The 23,965-nt window shown below is 36.3% G+C and overlaps 1 protein-coding gene across 1 annotated transcript in view; it reads left to right on the top strand.

Annotated features, from left to right (window-relative positions):
* LOC116164181 (neurogenic locus Notch protein-like) overlaps positions 1–21,261 on the top strand; it is a 205,905-nt gene extending 184,644 nt beyond the window's left edge. Inside the window, exons 9-17 of the mRNA XM_031478322.1 lie at positions 1,907–2,143; positions 2,189–2,495; positions 4,237–4,487; positions 4,541–5,053; positions 5,108–5,402; positions 10,918–11,207; positions 11,262–14,092; positions 14,148–14,367; positions 19,464–21,261. Coding sequence (XP_031334182.1) covers positions 1,907–2,143; positions 2,189–2,495; positions 4,237–4,487; positions 4,541–5,053; positions 5,108–5,402; positions 10,918–11,207; positions 11,262–14,092; positions 14,148–14,367; positions 19,464–20,485 — 5,966 coding nt within the window. The 3' untranslated portion in view covers positions 20,486–21,261. The remainder of the gene's footprint in view (positions 1–1,906; positions 2,144–2,188; positions 2,496–4,236; positions 4,488–4,540; positions 5,054–5,107; positions 5,403–10,917; positions 11,208–11,261; positions 14,093–14,147; positions 14,368–19,463) is intronic.
* Positions 21,262–23,965: the final 2,704 nt, after the last annotated feature.

Here is a 23,965-nt window from a genome sequence, read left to right as displayed (position 1 = left end):
GAAGTTTTTTTGTATAGTGACACAAAATTTTAGTCGTAATAAAACTCAATACAGTAGGTAGTTTTTTCCGATCCATATAAAAATATGTAGTTGATGAAGGTTTCTCAAAGACGAAACGTCACAGTGAAAATCTGGGGGTACCATCTTGTAGAGCTTAAAAAGTTCCTATAAGGAGGCGTTGATTGTTTTTAATATCTTTCCAAACAAGGCCAGAAATAAATAAAAACGAATATGGTTAATTCCGTTTTTTTCGAATATCTTAGGAACTGATCGGAATTTCCTAGTGTTTGAAACTTTATTTTACTAAGCCCTACAGTACGCACATTTTTTTAAAAATTTAACCGAATGTGTATCTCTTATGGTTTCCGATTTCCTTATACTGTATATTCTTATCTTCGACACACTGTATACACAGCGCTTTCATGATTAAAGGAACAGATTCATTTACTGGTGGACACTTCTATTAGTTTTTTTTTTGTAGGTGGGGATTTTCAATAGGAAGTATGATGTCGCAATTAATTTTTTGAATGCAACACTGTATATTATGGTAATTTAATGCAAAAACAGCTCAAACCATAATACTCCTCGGCGTGTTCTAAGACATTTGTGAACTGGAATTGTAAATGAATTTGTTTCTTTCATTACCAAAGCACTGCAGAATCCCTCGCAGAATCCTCGGCAGAATCAATACGCAAGAAATAGATGTCATGGGTGAATGAAGTAACACTCCTCTACACTCTTTACCACCTCATTTTATAAAGGGTTTCCATTCGAAGAAATATTACTTGGTATAACCGAACTTTGTCGATTTTGAATTTATCTTTTTCTGATGTTATTTATTGTTATAGTTTTTTTGTGTATCTGCAATCTGCTATCTCTTCAGCACTTTTGCTAGTAGTACTGATTCACACAAATCCAATTTTGGTATCGTTGGCTTGGTGATTAACTGAACTGGTGATTAATATCGAGACTTGCACCTCAATATTATTTAGTGTAAACAGGGGTGGTACACAGTCTCATGCACCAAGTTTCTAGACTTAGAAGCCCTCCAGGAAAACCAAGATATGTATTTCGAAAACTATCAGAAATAGGTATCAAACATTTTTACCAAAAGTTGAAGATTTTTGAAGGAAGGAGAAGATGACAGGTTCCATTTAACAAATTGCGATTTTTCAATTTTTTTATATGAAGTTTTGTAACTTTGGACCTACAAGGAAAACACCCTGTAAATTTATGTTTAATTGTATGAGGTAATATTTATATATTAACCATAAGTATAATAAAAAAAGTCGTGCAATTACACGTAAAATTTTAAAAAATGCATTTAAATATAAGGGATTCCATTACAAAAAATTTTACGTTTTTAGCGTTCTACTTTGTCAACTCCCCCTGTATAATTCAAAATATTTTTCAATGTGGAGAATATTTAACCATTTAACGATTTCTCTATCGAAAAATCTTATCTTCAAGCATTAAGTTACTCCGCGCAATCGTTGACTCACCCTGTACTATGATCTTCAAAGAAGAAAATCTCTGCCTAGTAGGTACCAGAATTGTAATAATAATTTTGTTAATCTAAGATTTTATCGGCGAGTGTTGCAAGCGTGGCATTTTTAATTAGAAAAATACCTCTTGATTTTCGTAAAAGGGAGCGGGGGGGGGGCTGCACATAAAAATATTGCAGATGACCCCAATGGTAAGCCACATATAAAACAGATCGAATTAGGCATGACTCATGCGGAGAACAATCTAGCTAGAACCATTGCGTTCCCGGCTTAATGCGCCACAATGGCACCGCCATGTTAGAATAAAATACAATTCTTACAGAACTGAAATACTTTGTCGGATTAGTAAAGATGATTTCGTGATGTTTGCTCCAATTATAATGTGTTACATTAATTTTCAGGCTTCACCGGCACTCAATGCGAGATAGACATTGACGAATGTAAAGATAGGCCATGCTTAAACGGAGGTACCTGCCACGATCTCATCAACTCTTTCAAATGTACGTGTGCTATCGGATTTGCTGGTGCTCGCTGCCAAGTGAACATAGACGATTGCATTTCGAACCCATGTCGCAACGGTGGCATTTGTCACGATTCTATTGCCGGATATACCTGCGAATGTCCTCCCGGTTTTACAGGTCTGTATTCATCATCTCATTCACCATGTACTAATTGTTGTTTAGGCGCATCATGCGAAATAAATATCAACGACTGTGCATCATCTCCTTGTCACCATGGGGAATGTCTCGATGGCGAAAACACCTTTACTTGCACCTGTCATCCGGGATATACGGGATTTTTGTGTCAATCTCAGATCAATGAGTGCGAGTCGAATCCATGTCAGTTTGGAGGAATCTGCCAAGATTTAGTCAACGGTTATCAATGTCTTTGCAAAGCCGGAACTTCGGGCCTAAATTGCGAAATTAACGTTAATGAGTGTTACAGCAATCCTTGTAGAAACAATGCGCGATGCATCGATGGGATCAACAGGTAATTTTAGTGTTTGCTTTATTTGCTAATAAAATACTTCAAAAAGGTTACCTTAACATGATTGATACGACACGTCATTAAGAACTGTGTTGGCCTTTTATTATGTAACTCTTCAATTTTGGTATTAATGAGTATTTGTGATTGATGGCTTTGTACAGACATGCTAATGATCCGAACTTATTAATCCACTTTCCTTCAGAAGTGAATTAAAAAGGTTATGAAGATCAGTAATGAATTTTTAATATGACACCATATTCTAATTCTCAATCTACTTCTTGTCAGTTTAATCACATTGTGCATAGATACAGAAAAAAATTAAATTAAAGATAATAATTAGAGAAACGGAGCACATCAACAGTAAAAAATTGCCTATGACTATTATAGTTACAGTTCCTGGTTTGTTATGTGTCTACATGAGTCTGGCAGAAGATTGTAGAGAATCGCTAAACCTTTTTGTTCGAAATACAATGCAGTTTCTATGAGTCTTATTTCTGAGTTTTGGGTAATCCAGTTTTTGAGTGTCTGAATTGGAGTGATTTAAGTTGGAGGGTTGGTTTTACCTGAAACTCATTTTCGAATGTCGTTTATTATTGCTACTAAACATGCTATTTGCCTTATTTTTCATGCTTACAGAAACAAAGTCGTTCTTGCGTAAGTTCCTTTAATCATTGTTAATTGTTATTATGTTAGAAGTGAATCTGTGAGGTCTATCGTAGAACCACATGCTAGATCAAAATTTCTTCAGTCCGTGTAAAAAATGAGTCGGAATGTTATTGTGACTTATTTAGGAAGCGCTTAGCGCGTTATTATAAGAGATAGTAAAAAAACTTTAAATACAAAAGTTGGGGGGTTTATCATAAATTGCTAGAAAATGTAAAGTAAAAAGACGCATATCGAAGTTAGTAAAAAATGCAAATTTGGTAAATTTTTAATGTTTAATGCCCTGTATATTTTTCAAATTTTGAATATATTATTTCTTTCTGATTTCAAAAATATATATGTTGACATTTGCTTTTTTGAAATATTTGCATTTTTTTATTTTTATAAATTTTGATTAATTTTGTTTATTCAAGATAAATATTAAAAAATTCGTTAATAAGCCGCTTGTGAGCAAGAGCAAGATGCACTTTCAAATTTGTTTTTTCGATGTTAATAGCCCTTGTGGACCAGTAAGTGATGTAGTTACGGAGCCTTTGTGACTCAGACAGAGCGCAAAAGTGCACTTTTTATTTTTTGAAAGTGAAAGTGCACTAAAAAATTTAAAGTTAGTCTAGGTTATTTCCAGGGTAAAAATAAGTTCAATGAAATCCAAAAATAATGAAGAAATCTTATTCAAAAAAATTATCCATATTTGGAACACAATGTGTTTATACTATTAGGAATTTCTTTTAATTCAAATAGAGAGATTAAGAAAATAAGAAGTACTTTCCTTGCAATTTTGTCATTATTTTCTTTAATCTCTCTATTCGAATTAAAAGAAATTCCTAATAATATAAACACAGTGTGTTCCAAATATGGCTAATTTTTTTGAGTGAGTCAATTGTGATAGGGAATTACAACCTTACATATGTAAAGGAATAAAGATATAGCATGTGAATTCTACGATTGCCATCTAATTTACTTTACTAATTATCCTACATTATTTTATTAATTTGTGTTAATTTTCCATGTAGTTTAATGCATGGTTTGATTTTTTTAATAATGATACGAACATGTCTTGACTCTGATATGCTATTTCCAGATACACCTGCGAATGTATACCCGGCTTCACAGGACAACATTGCGAAACAGATATAAATGAGTGCGCTTCAAATCCTTGCGCCAACGGTGGCGTATGCATTGATTTAATTAATGGCTTTCGTTGTGAGTGTCCACGCGGTTACTACGATGCAAGATGCCTAAGTGATGTCGACGAGTGTAAATCGAATCCTTGTAAGCACGGAGGAAGTTGTGAGGACGGGGTCAATCAGTTTATATGTCATTGTTTAGCGGGTAATATACGGAAATAATTTGTTAATATTGTCAATTAATATTCACCATTTAAGGTTATGGAGGCAAACAATGTGAAAATGATATTGATGAGTGTGCCTCGAACCCTTGTCAGCACGGAGGAGTTTGTCACGATCATCTGGCGTCGTACACATGCGAATGTCTGGCCGGCTACAGTGGGGTCAACTGTGAGACAAATATCGACGATTGCGCTATTAACCCATGTAAAAATGGAGGATCGTGTATTGATCAAGTGAACGATTATAAATGTGCCTGCGAACTTCCATACACTGGTCGAAATTGTCATGAAAAGTTAGATCCCTGCTCTCCTAATCGATGCAGACACAATGCGCGGTGCACTCCCAGTTCTAATTACTTGGATTTTGCCTGTTCCTGCAGTGTTGGATATACTGGTCGACTTTGTGAACAAGACGTCGATGAATGTGAAGTTTCGCAACCATGCAGAAACGGAGCCACTTGTCGTAACACCAATGGATCATACCAGTGCATATGTGCGAGAGGCTATGAAGGGCGTGATTGTACCGTAAATACTGATGATTGTGCTTCATGTGAGTATCCAAAAAAAAAATCATTCCGGTGCATGTCATTTGTTACAATTTTAGATCCTTGTCAAAATGGTGGTACCTGTTTGGACGATATCGGTGATTACATGTGCTTGTGTGTTAATGGTTTCGAAGGTAAACACTGCGATGTCGATATTGACGAATGTCTCTCAAATCCTTGCCTAAATGGCGCCACATGTAATCAGTATGTCGATTCCTACACGTGCACCTGTCCTCTCGGATTCTCTGGAATCAATTGCCAAACCAATGACGAAGACTGTACGGAAAGTAGTTGTATGAATGGTGGAACTTGTAATGATGGGATCAACTCGTACACTTGCACCTGCAAACCTGGGTAAGCTTCATATTATTTTTAAGTGAGTTTGGCTGTGTTTGTTGAGCAATTATGGTCATAAAGACACCTAAATTGAAAAAAAAAAATTAAATACTCCTGAGATATCAAGCTTGGTTTAAATAATCTGCGCTTTCTTTGGATTGAAGCGTCTGGTGAGTTAGATCCAAATAAATGTAACCAATATAACTATTTATGATTCTCACAAAAACTTTATTTTACAGAAATCGTACTGTAGTGTTCTATCATGCAGGCAAATCTGTTTTATTTAATTTGATAAACAAGCAAATTTATTTCCTACATAGTTTACATATTACATATGAATTTCCTTTTTAATTTCGTCCTTATCAAGTCACGAAAGTAATTCACTACACAAAGTACCTATCTGGAAAGGTGTATGACATCAGAGCCGTCCTTGGCAAATGCGAGGCCTGGAGCAAAATATTTTTGCGGGGGCCTTTTTTAAAATGAATGCCCGGTGTGGGGGGGGGGGTTATGGAATACACTCGGAGGAAGGGGGTCCTCCACCGAAAATTTTTGCAAAATTATACATGCAAAGTCGTCATTTTAAGCACTTTGAATGACTGTCACGCGGCGGAAGGGAGAGGAGGAGATCATGCAAGATGACTCACTCACCGGCGAGCACGAGGCTTTGCTCACGACTACTGACTATCTCGTATGAATGAGAATTTTGTTCGTAGGTTTTTTAATTACCTAATCAATAATAGTTGAACATATTGCGCGGGTAATCAGATAGATATTTTATATATTATATTATACACGGTTCTACGCTAACTTCACACTACAAGAACACGGAAATAAAGTCAACCCGGCAACGTTTAAAAATAGCCACCCGAATGACTATTCTTTCTAAAACTAAACAAGATCCCGCTTAAATTTGAAAAGTGGCACGTGATCAAACATCTAAGGCAGGGCCTCCTTACGTTAGTTGTAAACAACGCTATGATCTGAAGTACAGTAGGAAAGGAACGTAAAATAAAACACTCAAATTGTGAAAAGTTTGTTTAATAATGATCGTAATTATTATGACTGTAAAAGCTCGGAAATTTAAGTCCAAAATAAATTACATTGCAAAAATAAACTTTGAAAATGGTAGTTCACCGAATCAAAATAGAAATAGGCTGGGAAAAAAAGAACTTACCAATAAAAAAAACCAGCCGTCAAATTAATATCAAATTGTGTTGTAAAATTTATTGTTTGTAGATGTGAATGTGTAACATAAAATTATAACATCACAAAAAGTAGCATGTAGACTTCAAGAGGTAACAAATAGGTTAAAAACAAGTTTTGGGAATTATGGGTCAAGTAAACAGGTACCAAGATTCTAAGAAAGGGTGAAATACACAGGATGTGACTCATCTTTGGTGCAATAAAGTCCTTTTGTTAAAAGCAAGATGGAAAATTACATGGCATTGTCGGCAAATTTAACTAAAAACCAGATATGTGGAAATTATAGAATCGCCACTCATTTATCGCACATAGATTCTAAACTGAAGAGCTTTTATTAGCGTAATCCCGCCTCTGGTTCCGGGGTTTCGAAGATATGCACGGAATTAGGTACCCTAACTCAATTTTGACTACAGTTTTTACCACCCCCGTGACTGCTTCACTCACAGAGAAAAATGTTAATAACAAACGACAAGTCAGTACATACATCAAAGGAATCGGTAATTTCCACATATTAAAATAAAATTATCAAAACTTATATGAATGTAACTTCAGGGACAAGACCAAGTAATCAACATCAATAAACATAAATTAAGCAAGCATTACACCAAAAACGTAAACAATTACAAACAAAAGGATAACGGTATTAAACATGTCATTCTGCATTGCGGTTAAACCAAGTAAATTTCAAAAACAAAGATTGAAACACACAGAAAATATAAAATGCGGCATACAAAACACAAATACGATATAAAGAAATGCTTAAATTACTACCTGCATTAAATAACACAAAATAACAACAAACATGTATGGAGCGACGCGTGCACGACCGCCATTCAAGCGAAGATGCCAAATGTAACCCACGTTCGTGCTTTTCTAGATGGCGCAGGCAGCTTTTCCCCACCTAGAAATTGCATGGTTGCCAACTCTCAAAAATGTATGTATCATCGTAAGTTGTATATACAGCGTGGAACCTCTAATCATAATGAATGTTCAAAATGTTCACCATTAACTGCAAGGCAGTGGCATAACCTATCACAAAAAATTTGAAATAAAAATTAATTTCTTTTACACGGGTGCTGTGTTATGTCATTGAAAAGAGAAAAAAAATTTCTATCAAATGAGCTAATGAAAGTGTGTATTGCTACTTTAAAAAAAATCAATTATTTTTGGTTATTCATTTGTTTTCTGAAATAAAAACAATGGAATGCTACCTTATTATGGGAAATAAATTGTTAAACAACTTTCATATAGAAAAATCTTAACCGAGATATATACTATATCCTATTAATGGGCATCCTGTATATTTATATATTAAAATATTATTATATTATTTTCATTCAACCAAAACTTATATTTATTTTTTAACGAGAGTAAGGTCAGGAGCGCGAGGCCTGGAGCGGCTGCTCCACCCTATGGACGGCACTGTATGACATATGTGCCTTATTTATCTTTTATCGAAAAACGTTGCACCCATAGCATACGTTTGGGTATGCCAGCTATACAATGAGTTTTTACCTTCTTAAAGTAAATAAAGGAAAGCCTCCTTTATAAATTGAGAGTTATAGATGTGTCAAATGTTATTTGATTCGTAATGAAAATATGTAACCATTTTATATTAGGACATTTAAGGGCACAAACTGTTCTCTCTTTCTGAGTTAAATGGTAGAACAGTATTGAATATTATTTTGAACTAAACTTTGCCCATTTATTTGATGTAAATAAAATCCTTTATTATCCATCACGTTGTTATCCAAAATCGGTCAAAAACGTTTTATGCACCAATTTTATTGAGAAAAAAACTATTGCATGATGTACAAGAAATGATCCATAATATGCATTTTTGGTAACCAAAATATTTTACCCAAAAGATGTCAAAACCACTATTTATGCAATAATTTTCTTGGATAAAGGCGAGGAAAAGGTCAGTTTTTTTTGCGCAACGAATTATGGACCGTAGTGCTTGTGTCTTTATTATTACGTCCGTCTGCCAGTCCAACCACGCTCAGAATATAAACGTATCGTTTGCCTATGTAAGTGTGTTCCGCTGGCAATACCCACGTATAGTAGTGGTTTTGATTAACTTAAGCGAGTCTGAAACTTAAACTTGTAAACTTTAATCAGCACATGCTATCGCAAAGCATCGCCCTAATGGAGCTATATTTTAGGATTTAAATAAAATTAAAATCTTTTATTTCCTAACAACTTTAACAACAGGATGAAAAGTAAGTATTGTGGACAACTTTTTCCAAACAATTCATCAATGGTTCTGTCTTTTGCGACATGTATGATGTTAGAAAATAACGCACAAAAATTAGAAAAATATTACCATATGCTTGACTAGCTTATGTATTGGACTAAATTTAGATACCTTTAAATAACAAAACGTCAAAAATGAACAAACAGCAATGAGTAGGTGGTTAATAAGACACAAAAACACACTACATATGATTTGTTTCCTTACAACTATTGGTATTACGTGAGAAATAATTCTTAATTTTGTGAAATATGAATCACATGAGAGTTTTTTCGCCTGTATTTGATTAAAGTTGTAAGAAAGAGAAAAAAATAAGCTTTCTGACATATCACAGACCTATATTGCCATTTAAAAAATTCAAGATGGCGGTCGCGCTCACAAACTGTGCCAAAAAAAGTTGTTTTTACCTCAAAATATGTGAAATAATTTCTAATTATTTATTAATACAAAGGTTGATTTTGATTAAAAACCGTGCTATCATAGTAAATGTCTGTGATATCGAATTGCAGAATACCTAGTACTGGAACAACGCAGGGTGCAGTTAGAGCCATATCACACAAAAAAGACCTACATCAAGTTGTTCAATGTTTCGTTTTTATGATACATACAATCTCTCCCATTTAATGAAACAGGCACTGTGCATCCTGACAGCACATGGCATGCTCGATTTCATAAATTTTCTACAAATCACGAATTTCTCCATTTTTTTGTATATCAACCATATGCATATTTTATGTTGTCATATAGCAAATTGATTGCTCTTTTGAAATATTGTAAAAGAACAAAGGGCATTGCATTTGAAAAACACAAGATGCATCGATTTTTCGTTACACCGGAAGTGATACCGGAAGTCTGAATTTGCTATCAGATAGACAGTAATGTCACATATAAAATTATATTTGACAAATTTTTCGTATATCGCCAAATAAATGAGATATTGAGGTATAACAGCTTATGGGTTCCAAATATGCAACTATCAAAAATTAATTTTGGCATTCATTACACTGTTGCTAAAAATTGGTCAAACTCGTTATTTAGTTACCAATTATGTTGGGAAAAACACTAAACTCTATTCTATGATGCCCAAGAAGTAGCATTTTTTGTAATCAAAATATACCAATGCTTGATGACATGTATTTTTAGAGACTAACATATTTTTGATATTTTTGGTAAAAAATTGTCAAAATCGTTACTTATGTACAGATTTTTGTGGGAAAAAGACTTCAGGTTCAGATAGGTGTCTCTTTTATTTTATACGGGGAGGTAAAAATACAGATTACTAATCAGAAATAAGGTGTATACATGCATAATCTTTATTGTTCCACAAACAGACGATGATGTGTAAAGAATGAAAATTTGGAAGATGGAAAGTGCTTGCTTGCTTAATTTTTAATAGCAGCACATCTGGCACCCATAAGTTTCTATATATCGAAAACTTGAAGTTGATACAAGGTCTTGGGACTGAGTATAGTGCGGAACGACGGACGGAAAAGTGAGGACATAACTTTCGTGGGTTGCTCTAAAACTCACTGTATAGCTGGTGCTCACAAACGTATGCTACAGTGCTACGTTTTTCGATATCGAGATAAGGACAAAACTAAAAAGCAAGGATTATGAATATTTTCAAATCCTCTGTTTCTGTTTCAAAATAAATAGGTTGCAATCACAGGCAGGTATAATAAAACAGCTACAAGATAGGGACATATGTAAGATAGGTAAACCGTGTCAATTAGGAAATAAATAAAATAGATTTCTCTGTATGATGAAATACTGCGGTATGTGTACTGATTGGTTTTTGTAAAATAAAGTTTAGATGAGAATCTTAAATAATGATATTGGTTACTTTTAGTTTGGATTTAACTCACCAAACGCTTTAATCCAAAGAAAGCGAAACCTATATCATATCTAAGCATGATATATCTGGAGTGTTTAAATCTGTGATCACGCCTTGCTATGTTACTGTAGTACCTATTAGATTCTAACTAAAAGTTTATTTCAGGTACAGAGTAAAGTCTGTACCACAATGAATTGATTCAATTAAAATTCTTACTTATTTGTTCTTTCTTTGTACAGCTACACCGGTTCAAATTGTCAAAATCGCATTAACTTGTGCGACAGCTCTCCATGTCTTAACGGCGCCAACTGTCAGGATCATATCTCCCATTACACTTGCCACTGTCCCTATGGCTATGCGGGAAAGGATTGCGCCGAATACGTCGACTGGTGCATAACGAATCCTTGCGAAAATGGAGCTACCTGCAGGCAAATCAAAAATCAATATCAGTGCCTTTGCGCGCCCGGTTGGACCGGGAAGGTGTGCGATGTCGAAATGGTCAGCTGTAAAGATGCGGCGTTACGAAAAGGTTTGTCCACGCCCTTTTTTTTGTTTGTGTTTCCTAATTGTTCAACATGTCTAGGTGTTGCTCCCAAATTACTTTGTAACAATGGCACTTGCGAAGACATTGGTAATTCTCATCGTTGCCACTGCCTCGAGGGTTACGCCGGGTCGTACTGTCAAAAAGAAATAAACGAATGCGAATCTGCTCCTTGTCAAAATGGCGCGACTTGTAAAGATCTAATCGGCGCATACGCGTGCCACTGCACCAAGGGTTTTCAAGGTCAAAATTGTGAGTTGAACGTTGACGATTGTAAGCCGAATCCTTGCCAGAATGGGGGAACCTGTCACGATTTGGTCGACAGTTTCCAATGTTCCTGCCCGCCTGGAACTTTGGGTTACATTTGTGAAATCAATATTGACGATTGCCGACCGGGTGCTTGCCACAATAACGGCACTTGCATGGATAGAGTTGGAGGATTCGAGTGTAAGTGTCCGGCCGGATTTGTCGGTCCTAGGTGTGAAGGTGACATTAACGAGTGCCTATCCAACCCTTGCGCTACACCCGGAACTTTGGATTGTGTACAACTCATCAATGATTATCACTGCAACTGTAAAGCTGGATACATGGGAAGGCATTGCGAGGTGAAGGTTAATTTTTGCGCAAACTCTCCATGTCAAAATGGTGGTGTTTGCACGGCGGTACACGCACGACATCGATGTACGTGCCCGGATGGTTTCTACGGTAAAAATTGCGAGTTTAGTGGTTACGATTGTGATTCAGACCCTTGTCAGAATGGCGGACTGTGTCGAATTTCGGATGGTGGGGGTTATGTTTGTGAATGTCTCGAAGGAACCACCGGTACAAATTGTGAAATTGATTCTTTGAACGAATGTAATAGCAATCCCTGTCGACATCCTGACGCAATTTGCCAGGATAAGTTAGGCGACTACGCATGTTACTGCCCGCCGAAACATACAGGCAAGAATTGCGAAATTTACGATCGTAATTCCCCAGGAGGTTTGGGAACCATTGTCGTTTCGCGAAAGGATGTCAATACATTTTATGCGAAAGATTTGGAATTGCAAAGAAAACAATGTGTGAAGAACAACTGCTCGTCAAAGCGAGGTAATTTCAGATGTGACGAAGAATGTAACACGTATGCTTGTGATTTTGATGGGAACGACTGTTCGTTGGGTATAAATCCGTGGGTAAATTGCACTGCACCAATTAAATGCTGGGAGGTTTTTATGGACGGGAATTGTGATAAGGAGTGCAACAACCCACAGTGTTTATTTGACGGGCGCGATTGCGAAAAATCACTGCAACCTTGTAATCCAGTTTACGACGCCTATTGTCAAAAACATTACGCAAACGGCCACTGCGATTACGGGTGTAATAACGCTGAATGTAATTGGGACGGATTAGATTGTGATCGAAAACCACCAGAAATAGCTGAGGGAATTATCGTTATGATTGTGCTAATGGATATGCAGGCATTCAAACAGAATTTGGTCGCTTTCTTGAGGGACACCAGTTATCAGTTACGGACGACGGTGCGAGTGAAAAAAGATCAGCTTGGAAATGACATGATTTATCCCTGGACGGGAACGTCGACAACAAATCTTCAAGATACTTATTATGGCCAAAAACACAGTGTGATATTTTCAGAACAGTACGGAAATGCTGGGGTTAAAGTTTACTTGGAAATCGACAACCGAAAATGTACCTCTTTATCTGATTCAGATTACTGCTTCCAATCTGCAAATGCAGCTGCCGAGTTTCTGGCGGCTAAAGCTTCTAGACACACACTTTCCCAGTCATTCCCAATCTATAAAGTCACTGGTGTTAATGCTCCTATAGAAGATGGTGGAGAAACTCCCACGAACGCCAAGTATGTGATAATAGGAATTTTGCTAATGTTCTTAGTGGGCGCGGTCATTGGAGTTATTGTCACCACTCAAAGAAAACGCGCATCTGGAATTACATGGTTTCCAGAAGGCTTCCTCAGAACTAACTCCGGGACAAGACGAAGGTCGCGTCGCCGAGGACCAGATGGTCAAGAAATGCGCGATCTGAATAAAAACCCATCCATAGCATGTATGGATCTTGACTTAAATTCGCACGGCGGACATATGGGACATGCCCAACAGTGGTCGGATGATGAATCTGATATGCACCAACCGAAACGCATGCGCGTGTTAGAAGCAGGATACGCGAGCGATCATACTGCAATTACCGACTATGAGGAGGCGGAGCCACGAACTTGGGGCCAGCAGCATTTGGAGGCGGCCGATCTAAGACCCCCAGCTTCTATGCTAACACCTCCTCAAAATACCGACATTAGCGACATAAACGCCAGAGGTCCTTGTGGAATGACGCCAATTATGGTGGCAGCTGTACGCGGTGGAGGTATTGATACTGGAGAAGACGAGGAAGATGATACAGCAGGAAACGTTATACAAGATCTTGTAGCTCAAGGCGCCGAGCTCAACGCCACCATGGATAAAACCGGCGAAACGTCCTTACATTTGGCCGCACGATACGCCAGAGCAGATGCTGCAAAACGACTGTTGGACGCTGGTGCGGACGCGAATGCTCAAGATAACACTGGTCGTACCCCTCTACATGCCGCGGTTGCCGCCGATGCCGTTGGAGTTTTCCAAATTCTCCTTCGGAATCGAGCTACTAACCTTAATGCACGCATGCACGAAGGTACCACACCTCTAATTCTTGCTGCCCGATTAGCTATAGAGGGTATGGTACAAGATCTAATTAGCGCAGAAGCAGACATAAATGCCGCGGACAATTCGGGTAAAACGGCGCTGCACTGGGCGGCCGCAGTAAACAATGTAGAAGCGGTTAATATTCTTCTCGCACATGGTGCTAATAGGGACGCTCAAGACGATAAGGTAGTACGAGAAATGAAACTTTGCATGTGGTTATCCTAACATTGTTCTTTTCTAGGACGAAACTCCACTCTTCTTAGCTGCCAGGGAAGGCTCTTACCAAGCGTGTAAAGCACTTTTGGAAGCATACGCAAATAGGGAAATAACGGATCATATGGATAGATTACCGAGAGATGTCGCTAGTGAACGGTTGCATCACGATATTGTTAGGCTTCTCGAGGAGCACATTCCTAGAAGTCCCCAGATGGTTAATGTGGTTCAAAGCAATTCGATGCTAAGTAAGTTGTTTTTTATTTTATTATTTACGACTCCAAAATTGCTATAGTGGGGAATGTAGGGAACTGACGATCATCTGGTAGTTACTAGGTTTACAGTTTGTTCTGATTAACCATGTGCCACTGCCCACTCCACTCATGTCAGCAGTTTCAGATCTATAATCACAAGGTGGATGATGTCTCAAAGATCTCTCTACCTGTGATCTATATCTTTAAAGGGTCTAGTGGATTTACTTGGAGGCTTGTTTCTTGGATGTGCCTTCATTAGATCTGTTATGACCGGATTTCATGCTCTTATGCATTACATAAATATTGTATGCAGTTCAAAATAAGGCAATAATTTACACAAAAATGAATCATCAGATTAGCTGTATTCATTTCAAGTGATTTAACTAAGTTAAATCAGTTGAAGTGATTGCACTTTGTTTTTTTCGTTTACAATCAGTTCCCCCCACTACGGACCAAGTGAACAGAAATCACTATTATCTGATTGCGGGAAAAGTTGGTACAGTTAAATCACTTCAATTAACATAACCTCAGAAAACTGGATACATAACCTCCCAGGCTGTTTGTTTATTTTTTATCGGACATTTAAGAACTGTTTATGGGTAGTGTACCTGTCGAATGCCACCTGAATCAGTTTCCTATACAACTAAAGTTCATACTTTTTCGTTCAACGTGTCACATATTTAATAATACTAATAATAATGCTTATTTACGGAAAAATTTCATTGTACAAAGTTAGACATTAAATATTAACAAGAATTCTTTTAATATGAATTCTAAATGAATAGAATGAGCAAGATTTAAACAATATTACCACTAAAAAACTATAATAAACCAATCCATTTCTTTTTAGGTTATGTTAAGTAATAACAAACACCAAACTGTCAGAAGTCGTGTTTTCTTCAAGTGATTTAACTGACTGATTTTAGTGAAACTGATTGTGATTTATAAATCACCAGAAACGAATACGCCTATCAGCGCAAAGCAAATAGTGCCTATTTTGCATTTTTGGGGTTTTTGTGCATATTTAAGATAGATTAGCATTTTATTAATTTTTTGACCCATTTTTTTTTACAAAACAAGTTTCCAGTGGTACTAATTGCAACAATCATATTTTTATTTTTAAATTATAAACAAATAATACATCAAATAAAACAAAAATTATAAGATAGAAACAGAACAAAAGAAAACAATAAAAATAGAAAAAAATAAAAAGAAAAAAAACCAAAAGAAAAAAGGAATAAAAAATAAATGATCTCGTAAATGATATACAAAAAAAATATGGCGCCCAAGTTTGTTAAATTATAAAACGGCAGCGGTGTTCAATTAGCATTAATTTATAATGCAAGCAGATTTTCAAGTTCAACAAGTGAGATGACGAATGTTGCCTGGGGAAAATGTTGAACATTTAAATGTAGAATCTTGTCTGATACCTCAACTAAAGTACGCTCCAATTACTCGTTTCGATACGGAAAGATGCTTCTCTGTGTATAACCATGTACTAAGTAACAGGCGCACAAATTTTAAGATGGATCACTTGGAACAATACTTAATCATTGTTTTAAAATACAGCTTATGTTTAAAAAGGTCGAATTAAAAAAGTTGGAATAATTTTTTGTGCATTATTTAATTTTTCATGCATATCTTCATGCTTTTTTGCCATATTTTTTGTGCATATATGTATACAGGCGTTTTTTTTCATTTTAAGCATTAGGATCTTGGAAACCGTAAGACATAGAGATTCGGTTAAATGAGGAAAGAGTTGTAGTTTTAAGAGCATATTCAAGATATGCTTTTGTTTTTTTAAAAAAATCCACAGTTTACTAGATATGAGCGAAAAACATATTTAGTGATTTTTCATTTAACTGTTGTAGGATGGTTAGTATTAATTTTCGAGTTATTATTAGCAAACATACATTTTTTTAATGGGAATCATAGTTGGCTGTGACATTTTTAAATAGTGCATTTTTTTCTGTTTACAATGATATAAGGTTCATTGTACTTACTTCGACAGATAAACATGATACAGACCTGTTTGTATTATTAAGAGTAGTAAAAACAGATTTTGCCATGGGAAACATTTTTGTTCATTTAATTACTGTCTATTATAATATTTAACTTGCAGTTAGTTGTGCGGCGGAGCACCGTTATGTTAAAACCAGAGTAAATTACGTCGTGTTTCCAAATCTAACCCATCCTACATATCTTGAAATTCATTTGGTAGAAAATGAAGATAACATTGGCCTGTCCAATTTTCGTCGTAAATGAAAGGTACCTATCTTACTAGATATTGTTTTCCATGGCCAACTCTGTTTGCTTACCTCTCAATAATACGAAAATTACTGCAGGGCGTTTATTTATTAAAGTACATTTAGCAAGCCTGATATCGTTATAAAGAGAAAAATTTGTCCTTTTTAAAAATGTCAAAGCCAACTATGACTACCATTTAAAAAAATTAAAGTTTGTATTATAACTCAAAAATTGTAAGATCTAAAAATAAATTAGTATGTTCATCATGTTGAACATTAAAATGTCTAAAACTTTTATTCGTGTCATTTTATTGTATTTCTGATAATAACGATTCTACAACAGTTATATGAAAAATCACTAAATCTGTTTTTCGCTCATATCTAGTGAACTGTGGATTTTTTCAAAACACAAAAGCATATCTTAAATAAGCTCTTAAAACGACAACTCTTTCCTCCTTTAACCGAATCCATATGTCTTGTGGTTTCCGAGATCCCAGTGCTTAAAATGAAAAAAAACTCACCCTGTATGTGCATTTTTGACGTGTTTTCATATGCATATAAGTCCGGTCCCTAGTTATGAGGTATGGCATTCCTATTGAACGTCAGTAGATCTTTGGTCCTTATTGATAATAAATTGTATTTTCTAAGGTTCATTAGTCATTAACCAACTAGTTCAGAGCTGAAAAAATTAAAGGCTTGATATCACTGAACTATAATTATACTGGAACGCGCGATCCGGGAGAGAGGGCGACAAGGGGGATTGCTGTCCTACTCTCGCGCATGCTTATTTGATATGTTTTGAATTTATATTAATGACAGTGACAGAAATCTCGCTTGCAATATCTCTCTCGGTGCGTCCAGTGTAATTATAGTTCAGTGCTTGAGATCTCTCACAACGGTTGATTCGTTTAGGCTATATATTCTTTGGTATGATCACCGACTAAAGTAATGATAATCGGAAGCTTACGCCACTTACTATAATGCATAAAATCTGGTTTTACCCAATTTTGGTAATTATACCTACTGTAGCGTTTATATCAAGGCAGTGACGAAAAAACGCTGAAGTAAAGACGACATGCAGTCCATCCCACCCGAGTCACCGCCGTAAACCTTATCTTCAACGTTGCCATTTTAGATAGTGTTGGTTGGTTGCCTAAGTGGCAGTAAGCTTCCGATTATCATAACTTTAATCGGTGATCGTACCTTGTCACAACTTATCATATTATGGTTGAAGGCCACCCAGTTTCTTTAAATACTTTACTTTCCCTGAATAAAACTGAGAAGATACAAGGGAAATAACAGTGAAATCAAATCAACAAAAGAAATAATGGTTTATTCTAGTCGATATTAAAATAAAATTGTCTCTAAAAATGGATAGCATATCCCCAGATACAAAATACTCCTCCAATATTCAAAATGATCGATTAAAATTGACTCAAAACTCTTATGCCCGGTTTCACGAAGGATGATTAAGGATAATTCAATGATTAAAAATATTAGAATGTTAGCCACCTTCACGAACTTATAAATTAAGATGGACTGCTAATGCTAAATTAACAAATGGCACCTACATGGGGGCCGCCATGATGTGCACTCACTTGGCGCGAAATTCAAATCAACTAATAAACAAGCATAAACCTCACGTTTTCTAAATAAATTACTGTGACACATGTCATTTTCCAAGGCTGCAATAGTCTCAAAACTTGAGCACTAGGAAAATTCTCCTAGAAAATAACTGAAATGTGCACATCATGGCGGCGCTCATGCTAGGGCCATTTCTACCTCTATGCAACTGTTTGATCAGCAGTTCATCTTAATTTATAAGTTCGTGGCCACCTTTGATTATATGCCCATTTGTTTCCCATTCTAATATTTTGAATCGGTGATTAACCTTAATCATTGTTTGTGAAACTGAGCATTAGCCAATTAAACATCCAAAACCCCCCAATTCAACAATGATCGCATACAAATTACAGGGCAGAATACACAAAAGTCTCCCCACACAATATGACAACACTTAATAATTGTTTCGATATAGAAAACGCAAAGAAAAAGAGAAATCTTACCTGTGGGTAAATGGCTGAAGGAGCTCTCCACGTTGACGTTGCAATGATCACCTAAAACAAATCAAAAGAGAAAGGAAATCCACGCATCTAACCTGTGTGTCTACAGGTGATAGAAAAGCTTCTTATTTAATATACAATCCACCTTAAGGAAATTGACACACCATTTGCTGAGAATGAATGGAATTTCCCAATCCCAGCGCGTCAAATTTGCGTGAATAAACTTTGTATCGATAGGTGGAGCCCTCTTATCAAACTGCTTTAGATGCTACAGGGGTTCTCCAACAAGTAATAATACCTCGATTCTGCCCACAATCTTTGTAGCTCTTCCTTTTATGCCTAAGCCTATGCATACCAAATTTGGTTCCAATTGGTTTAGCTGGAAATGCGAGTACAGACAGACAGATCGACCGACATCATCAATATTTTGTTTGATTCGGATTCCTGGTGCTCTAAAACGTGTATTTCTTTTAAAAAAGTAGAGGATCGTTTTTTACCCCAATGTAATACTTCCCTTATTAACGTGCTGGTAAAAACGCCAAAGGTAATGTGTTGGTGGGCCCAAGGATTGAACCCGGCACCATCCTCTTGTAGGCTAGTGTCCTTGTGTTCATATCAATCATTCGTTTAGTCTCAAGTTATGTTTTGATGAAATCACCCTGCAGAAAATTGTCTCCATCTTAGTAAAAATAAATAAGTAGTCACTACTCCAGGTAATTGTACATTTGTTGTACCTTATTAATTTTATGAATCAAATAATAATAATAATAAATTGTTACAGCATCCTCAAATGGACAGATGATTCAGCAGCCCACCGTTATAGTTGCTAAAAGACAGAAATCGAAGAGGCCAAGTAAGATGGGTCACAATGGACCTTTAGATCCGGCAAGTCCAGAAATAGAAGGTGCAAACACTGGAGGGAGTATAAGACGTAAACCTAGTATAAAGAAATGTCAGAAAAAGGGCATAAATAGCGTAAACCACACTGAAATTCCGCACAGCATCGATTCTGTCAATTCCACACTTAGTCCTGTGGAATCACCCATGACCAATAATTCGCTGCCCAGCCCTTACGATACGGGTTCGATTTATTCCAACATGGGAATGGCGTCTGCCTTAGAAGGATTAATAAGTAATAAACAACCACCAAGTTATGAAGATGTCATAAAAACCAATCAGTCCATTCATAATCTTCTAAACTTGGAAAATTATGGGCCTTTCACACTATCAAATTTCCAAGATCAGCTAATCTTACAAAGGCAGTTACAACCAAATACGCTTAGTCCTCCTTACTCCAACCAATCGCCACCCCATTCGGTTCAATCAAACATGTCATTGTCACCTCAAGCATATAACGGATCTCCTTCGCCTGCAAAATCGCGTCCGTCTTTACCGACAAGCCCGACCCACATAGCTGCAATGAGAGCCGCCACCCAGCAAAAGCACGGCGGAGTGCCACAAACTCAAAATCTCCCGATGGGTTTCGATTTTAGCCAAGCGGGACTCGAGTTATCCCTAGCGTACACGTCCGCGCAGCCGCACAGCGTCACGCCGCCCACGTTGCATCCGCAGCAGTTTCAACAGAATTACTTTCTAACGCCTCCATCTCAACATTCCGATATTACTCCGCAGCATTTAGGACCGGACAACTTCCCCACGCCCAGTCCGGAAAGTCCGGGCCACTGGTCGTCGAGCTCTCCCCACTCGTGTGTATCCGATTGGTCGGAAAATATCACCAGCCCGAATACATACCACACCTCCGGACATCAGACAAATAAAGGTGTCGACGCCGTTTATATTTGAGAGTCGAGGACACTAAAGTCCTGTTTAGGTTAAGCTATTCCCCTAACATGACATATTCTAAGATCTCATTTGCATTTCGAAAATAGTATATCGGAAAAACTGTCGAATGGCGGCAAATGTACCGTGTACATTTGCGTAGTAGAATATGTTTGGTAATGGCAATATTAACCTTAACCAGAATGACGCCAATGTTTTAAATAAAAATTTATTTGTAACTTATCACGTGCCTTGACACTTGTTAAAAATGTTGTAATTTTAATGTAATATGTATTTACAAAATGCCCTGTAAATAGTTATTTTAATATTGTTAGCTATATCTCTTTTTAATGCAAGATACTGGTTTTATATAGTTAAGAGGTAGAATACACTATCGCCAAAATTTCAAAAATCAACTACAAAAGTGTCTTACATGTCTGTGATTTTTAAGTAATTTATGTTTTTAACATCCTTGCTAAAGGTAACAGTAGCTTTATAAGTTTTAATTTAAATAGCCACTGTCTTGTAGGTGGCCACTGATAAGGTTAAAGGTGGTGGTATCTGGTATTCTAAATTTTATGCTAAAGATTTATCACAAACAGACAGTTATATAACTGAATGTTAAAAATTAGGAATTTAAAATATCGTTTGAGAAATTGTGTTAAATTAAAATGTCTTTGGCAGAATACCACCACCTTTAACCTTATCCGTGTGACCGCCTACAAGAAAGTAGACATATACAAGTAGATTTTCATTATTGTACATTCACAAAAATCATTTGAAAAATTTTAGTACGTTTTTTATTGTAAAAAGTACTGATTTTAGGTAACTTCTTTTAATTAGTCTTACACTCTTATTATTTACATTTAAGTTTTAATCATTTAGTTTACATGTCGCATGCTTACAGAGTAAACGAGAATATTTTACTTGTAGACTTAGTTAATATTACATCCGTGTACTATATACTTTGGATAAATAAACTGATTTTATAGATTTCTTTGCTTTAGTTCCTTTAAAGTAGCTATTTTATCTTTAACATCCCATGCCTTCTTTTTACTAAGAGCTCATTATCCTTCATAACAAAAGGATGTGTTTTTCTGTAAAAAAAAAGCGATATTTACGATTAAGATTTTACCACGTCCAGTAGAAGTATGGCAAGATAGAATGACAGAATGCTTTTATTTTAATTTATTTAAGCTACAACAATAAATTCTCGTTTAAATATTGAAATTTGCTCAATGGGATAATACTTGTGCCACGCAGTCGTAAACTGTAGGCATGGGAGAGGACAATCTTTTATGCAAATTCAAGGCTATTCAATTATTCTTATTCTTTTTATTTTCCTCTTTCCATCTTAGATCATGCATAATACGTATATGCTTTCCATAGAGTAATATGAGCTGTCAAATGTATAATAAATAGATCTACAAATTTAAATAAAACAATACTGTAACAATAGGAACACAGTCAAAATGAAGAACATAGATATTCGGCTATTTGAATAAAAAGGATGATTAACGATGAGGCCATTTGCCATATATCAAAAATTTTGTTGATTGAGGTTTCCTGTTCTTGTAGGTCGTGGGGCAGATGATTAAATAGTTTTAGGCTCACGTATTTTGGACAGTGTTGCGCCATGTGGGAATTAACTGACTCCATATCAGGAAAAAGTCACCCTTAGTAGGTGTGATCTGAAGCAATTATCATAATATTCATCAATTCAACAAAATGGAAACGCATAAAGCTCACTCCTCGTCTCCAAGAGATCATAGAAAACAAAATCTATCTTGGGTTAGGTCTATGTACATAGAAAAGAGTACATAAGCAAATTCAGAAACTACTTAGTAAAAAGCGCCCGAGAAAGCCAACTTAAAACGCTTCTAGAGACCGGGTGTTCAACAAACTTCACAAATATACAGTGTGGTCATAACTTCGGGTATGAAACTTCAAGGCGGAAAACGGGTCCTTCGTTACAAAATTTGGAATTCCAACCTTTCTTAAAACTGACAATGGACCACAATTTCAATGTGTAGAGTTCAAGAAATTTTGCGTAAATTATAACATTAAATTAGTTCAATTAACATTCATGTGGGCACGTCCCCCACTATAGCATAATAAGGTATACTTTTAAAGTATACCTTATACTTTATAGCATAGGTGGTAATTTACCGCCTCTACGGTTTTGTCATATTTTTACTGTATTGTGACCTACAGGGTGGCCATTTGAAAACGAAACAGAGCCTATTTTGGGGACCTCAAAACATTTACGAAAAAATCCTGGGACCCGTCAATTTTTCATCCAAGGGGGAACTATTTTTTGCTAGTTTCGCCCCCCTGAGGGCAAAGCCATAGCGGGGGTGACAACTGCCCCCAAAATTTTAAATCGAATGGGGGGTCGAGTGATACCTTATTTTGAAGGTATTTTTATGTAGATTATAACTCATTTTAATCAATTTTATTTTAAGTGCTTAAAGCTAAAATCAATCAAGTAAATATTAAAAATGTTGGCCTTCGACTTCCATACAATAATACAGGTTTTGTTCAAACCTCTCCCGTACATTTTCAAAAACTTCTGGGGTGATTTGACGACATTCATCAATTATTCTTTGTCGCAAGTTCTCTAGCGATGTTGACTGACTAGTATAAATTTTAATTTTTAAATGTCACCATTAAAAAAATCTAACGGAAAGTCCGGGGAACGAGGAGGCCATTCGCTCCTCTTCTTCTTTCAATCCATTGTCCTGGAAACGTTTGGTCCAAATATTGACGAACCCTTGCAGCATAGTGGGGTGGCGCACCATCTTGCTGAAATACTAGACGATTTTTCAAGTACCTACTCGTTATTTTCTAGTATCTGCACTAATGCTGGATGAATTGTATTTTCTCATAACTCCAGGTACATCTCTCCTGTTAGATTGCCAGGTACAAAGAAGGGGCCTACGATATGGTTACCAAAAATGCCAGCCCAAACATTCAATTTTTCGGGACATTGTGTATGCACCTCACGAAATATTCTGGGATTTGAATCAGCCCAATAGCGACAGTTGTGACGATTCACAGTACCGTTTAGGAAAAAGGAACATTCGTCATAGCCACCTACAGATATTAAAAAGAAAAAAAAAGAACAAAAAAAAGTACAGTTCAGAATGTACGATAACAACATTTTTTGTATTTATTGTTGTATTAATTGTTGTTATTTAACTAATTAATTTACAAGCATATTTTTTCATAAGAAAATGTTGACACGTTTTTAACTTTTATTAGCCCCTGTATCGGCTAGGCAAATTAGGAGCGGTCGTCACCCCCGTTAGGGCTTTGTCCTTAGCTACCAAAAAAATTGTTCTCCTTTGAATCAAAAATTGACGGGTCCGAGGATTTTTTCGTTAATGTTTTGAGGTTCCCAAAATAGGCTCTGTTTCGTTTTCAAATGGCCACCCTGTATAATGGTTGCAATAGCCATGGTATTGCAGTAGAGGCCTATAGGAGCAGGAACAATTTGTTTAT

This window comes from Photinus pyralis, unplaced genomic scaffold (genome assembly GCF_008802855.1).
Source record: "Photinus pyralis isolate 1611_PpyrPB1 unplaced genomic scaffold, Ppyr1.3 Ppyr1.4_LG2, whole genome shotgun sequence".
Lineage (NCBI taxonomy): Eukaryota > Metazoa > Arthropoda > Insecta > Coleoptera > Lampyridae > Photinus > Photinus pyralis.
This window is presented reverse-complemented; position numbering and strand designations above follow the sequence as displayed.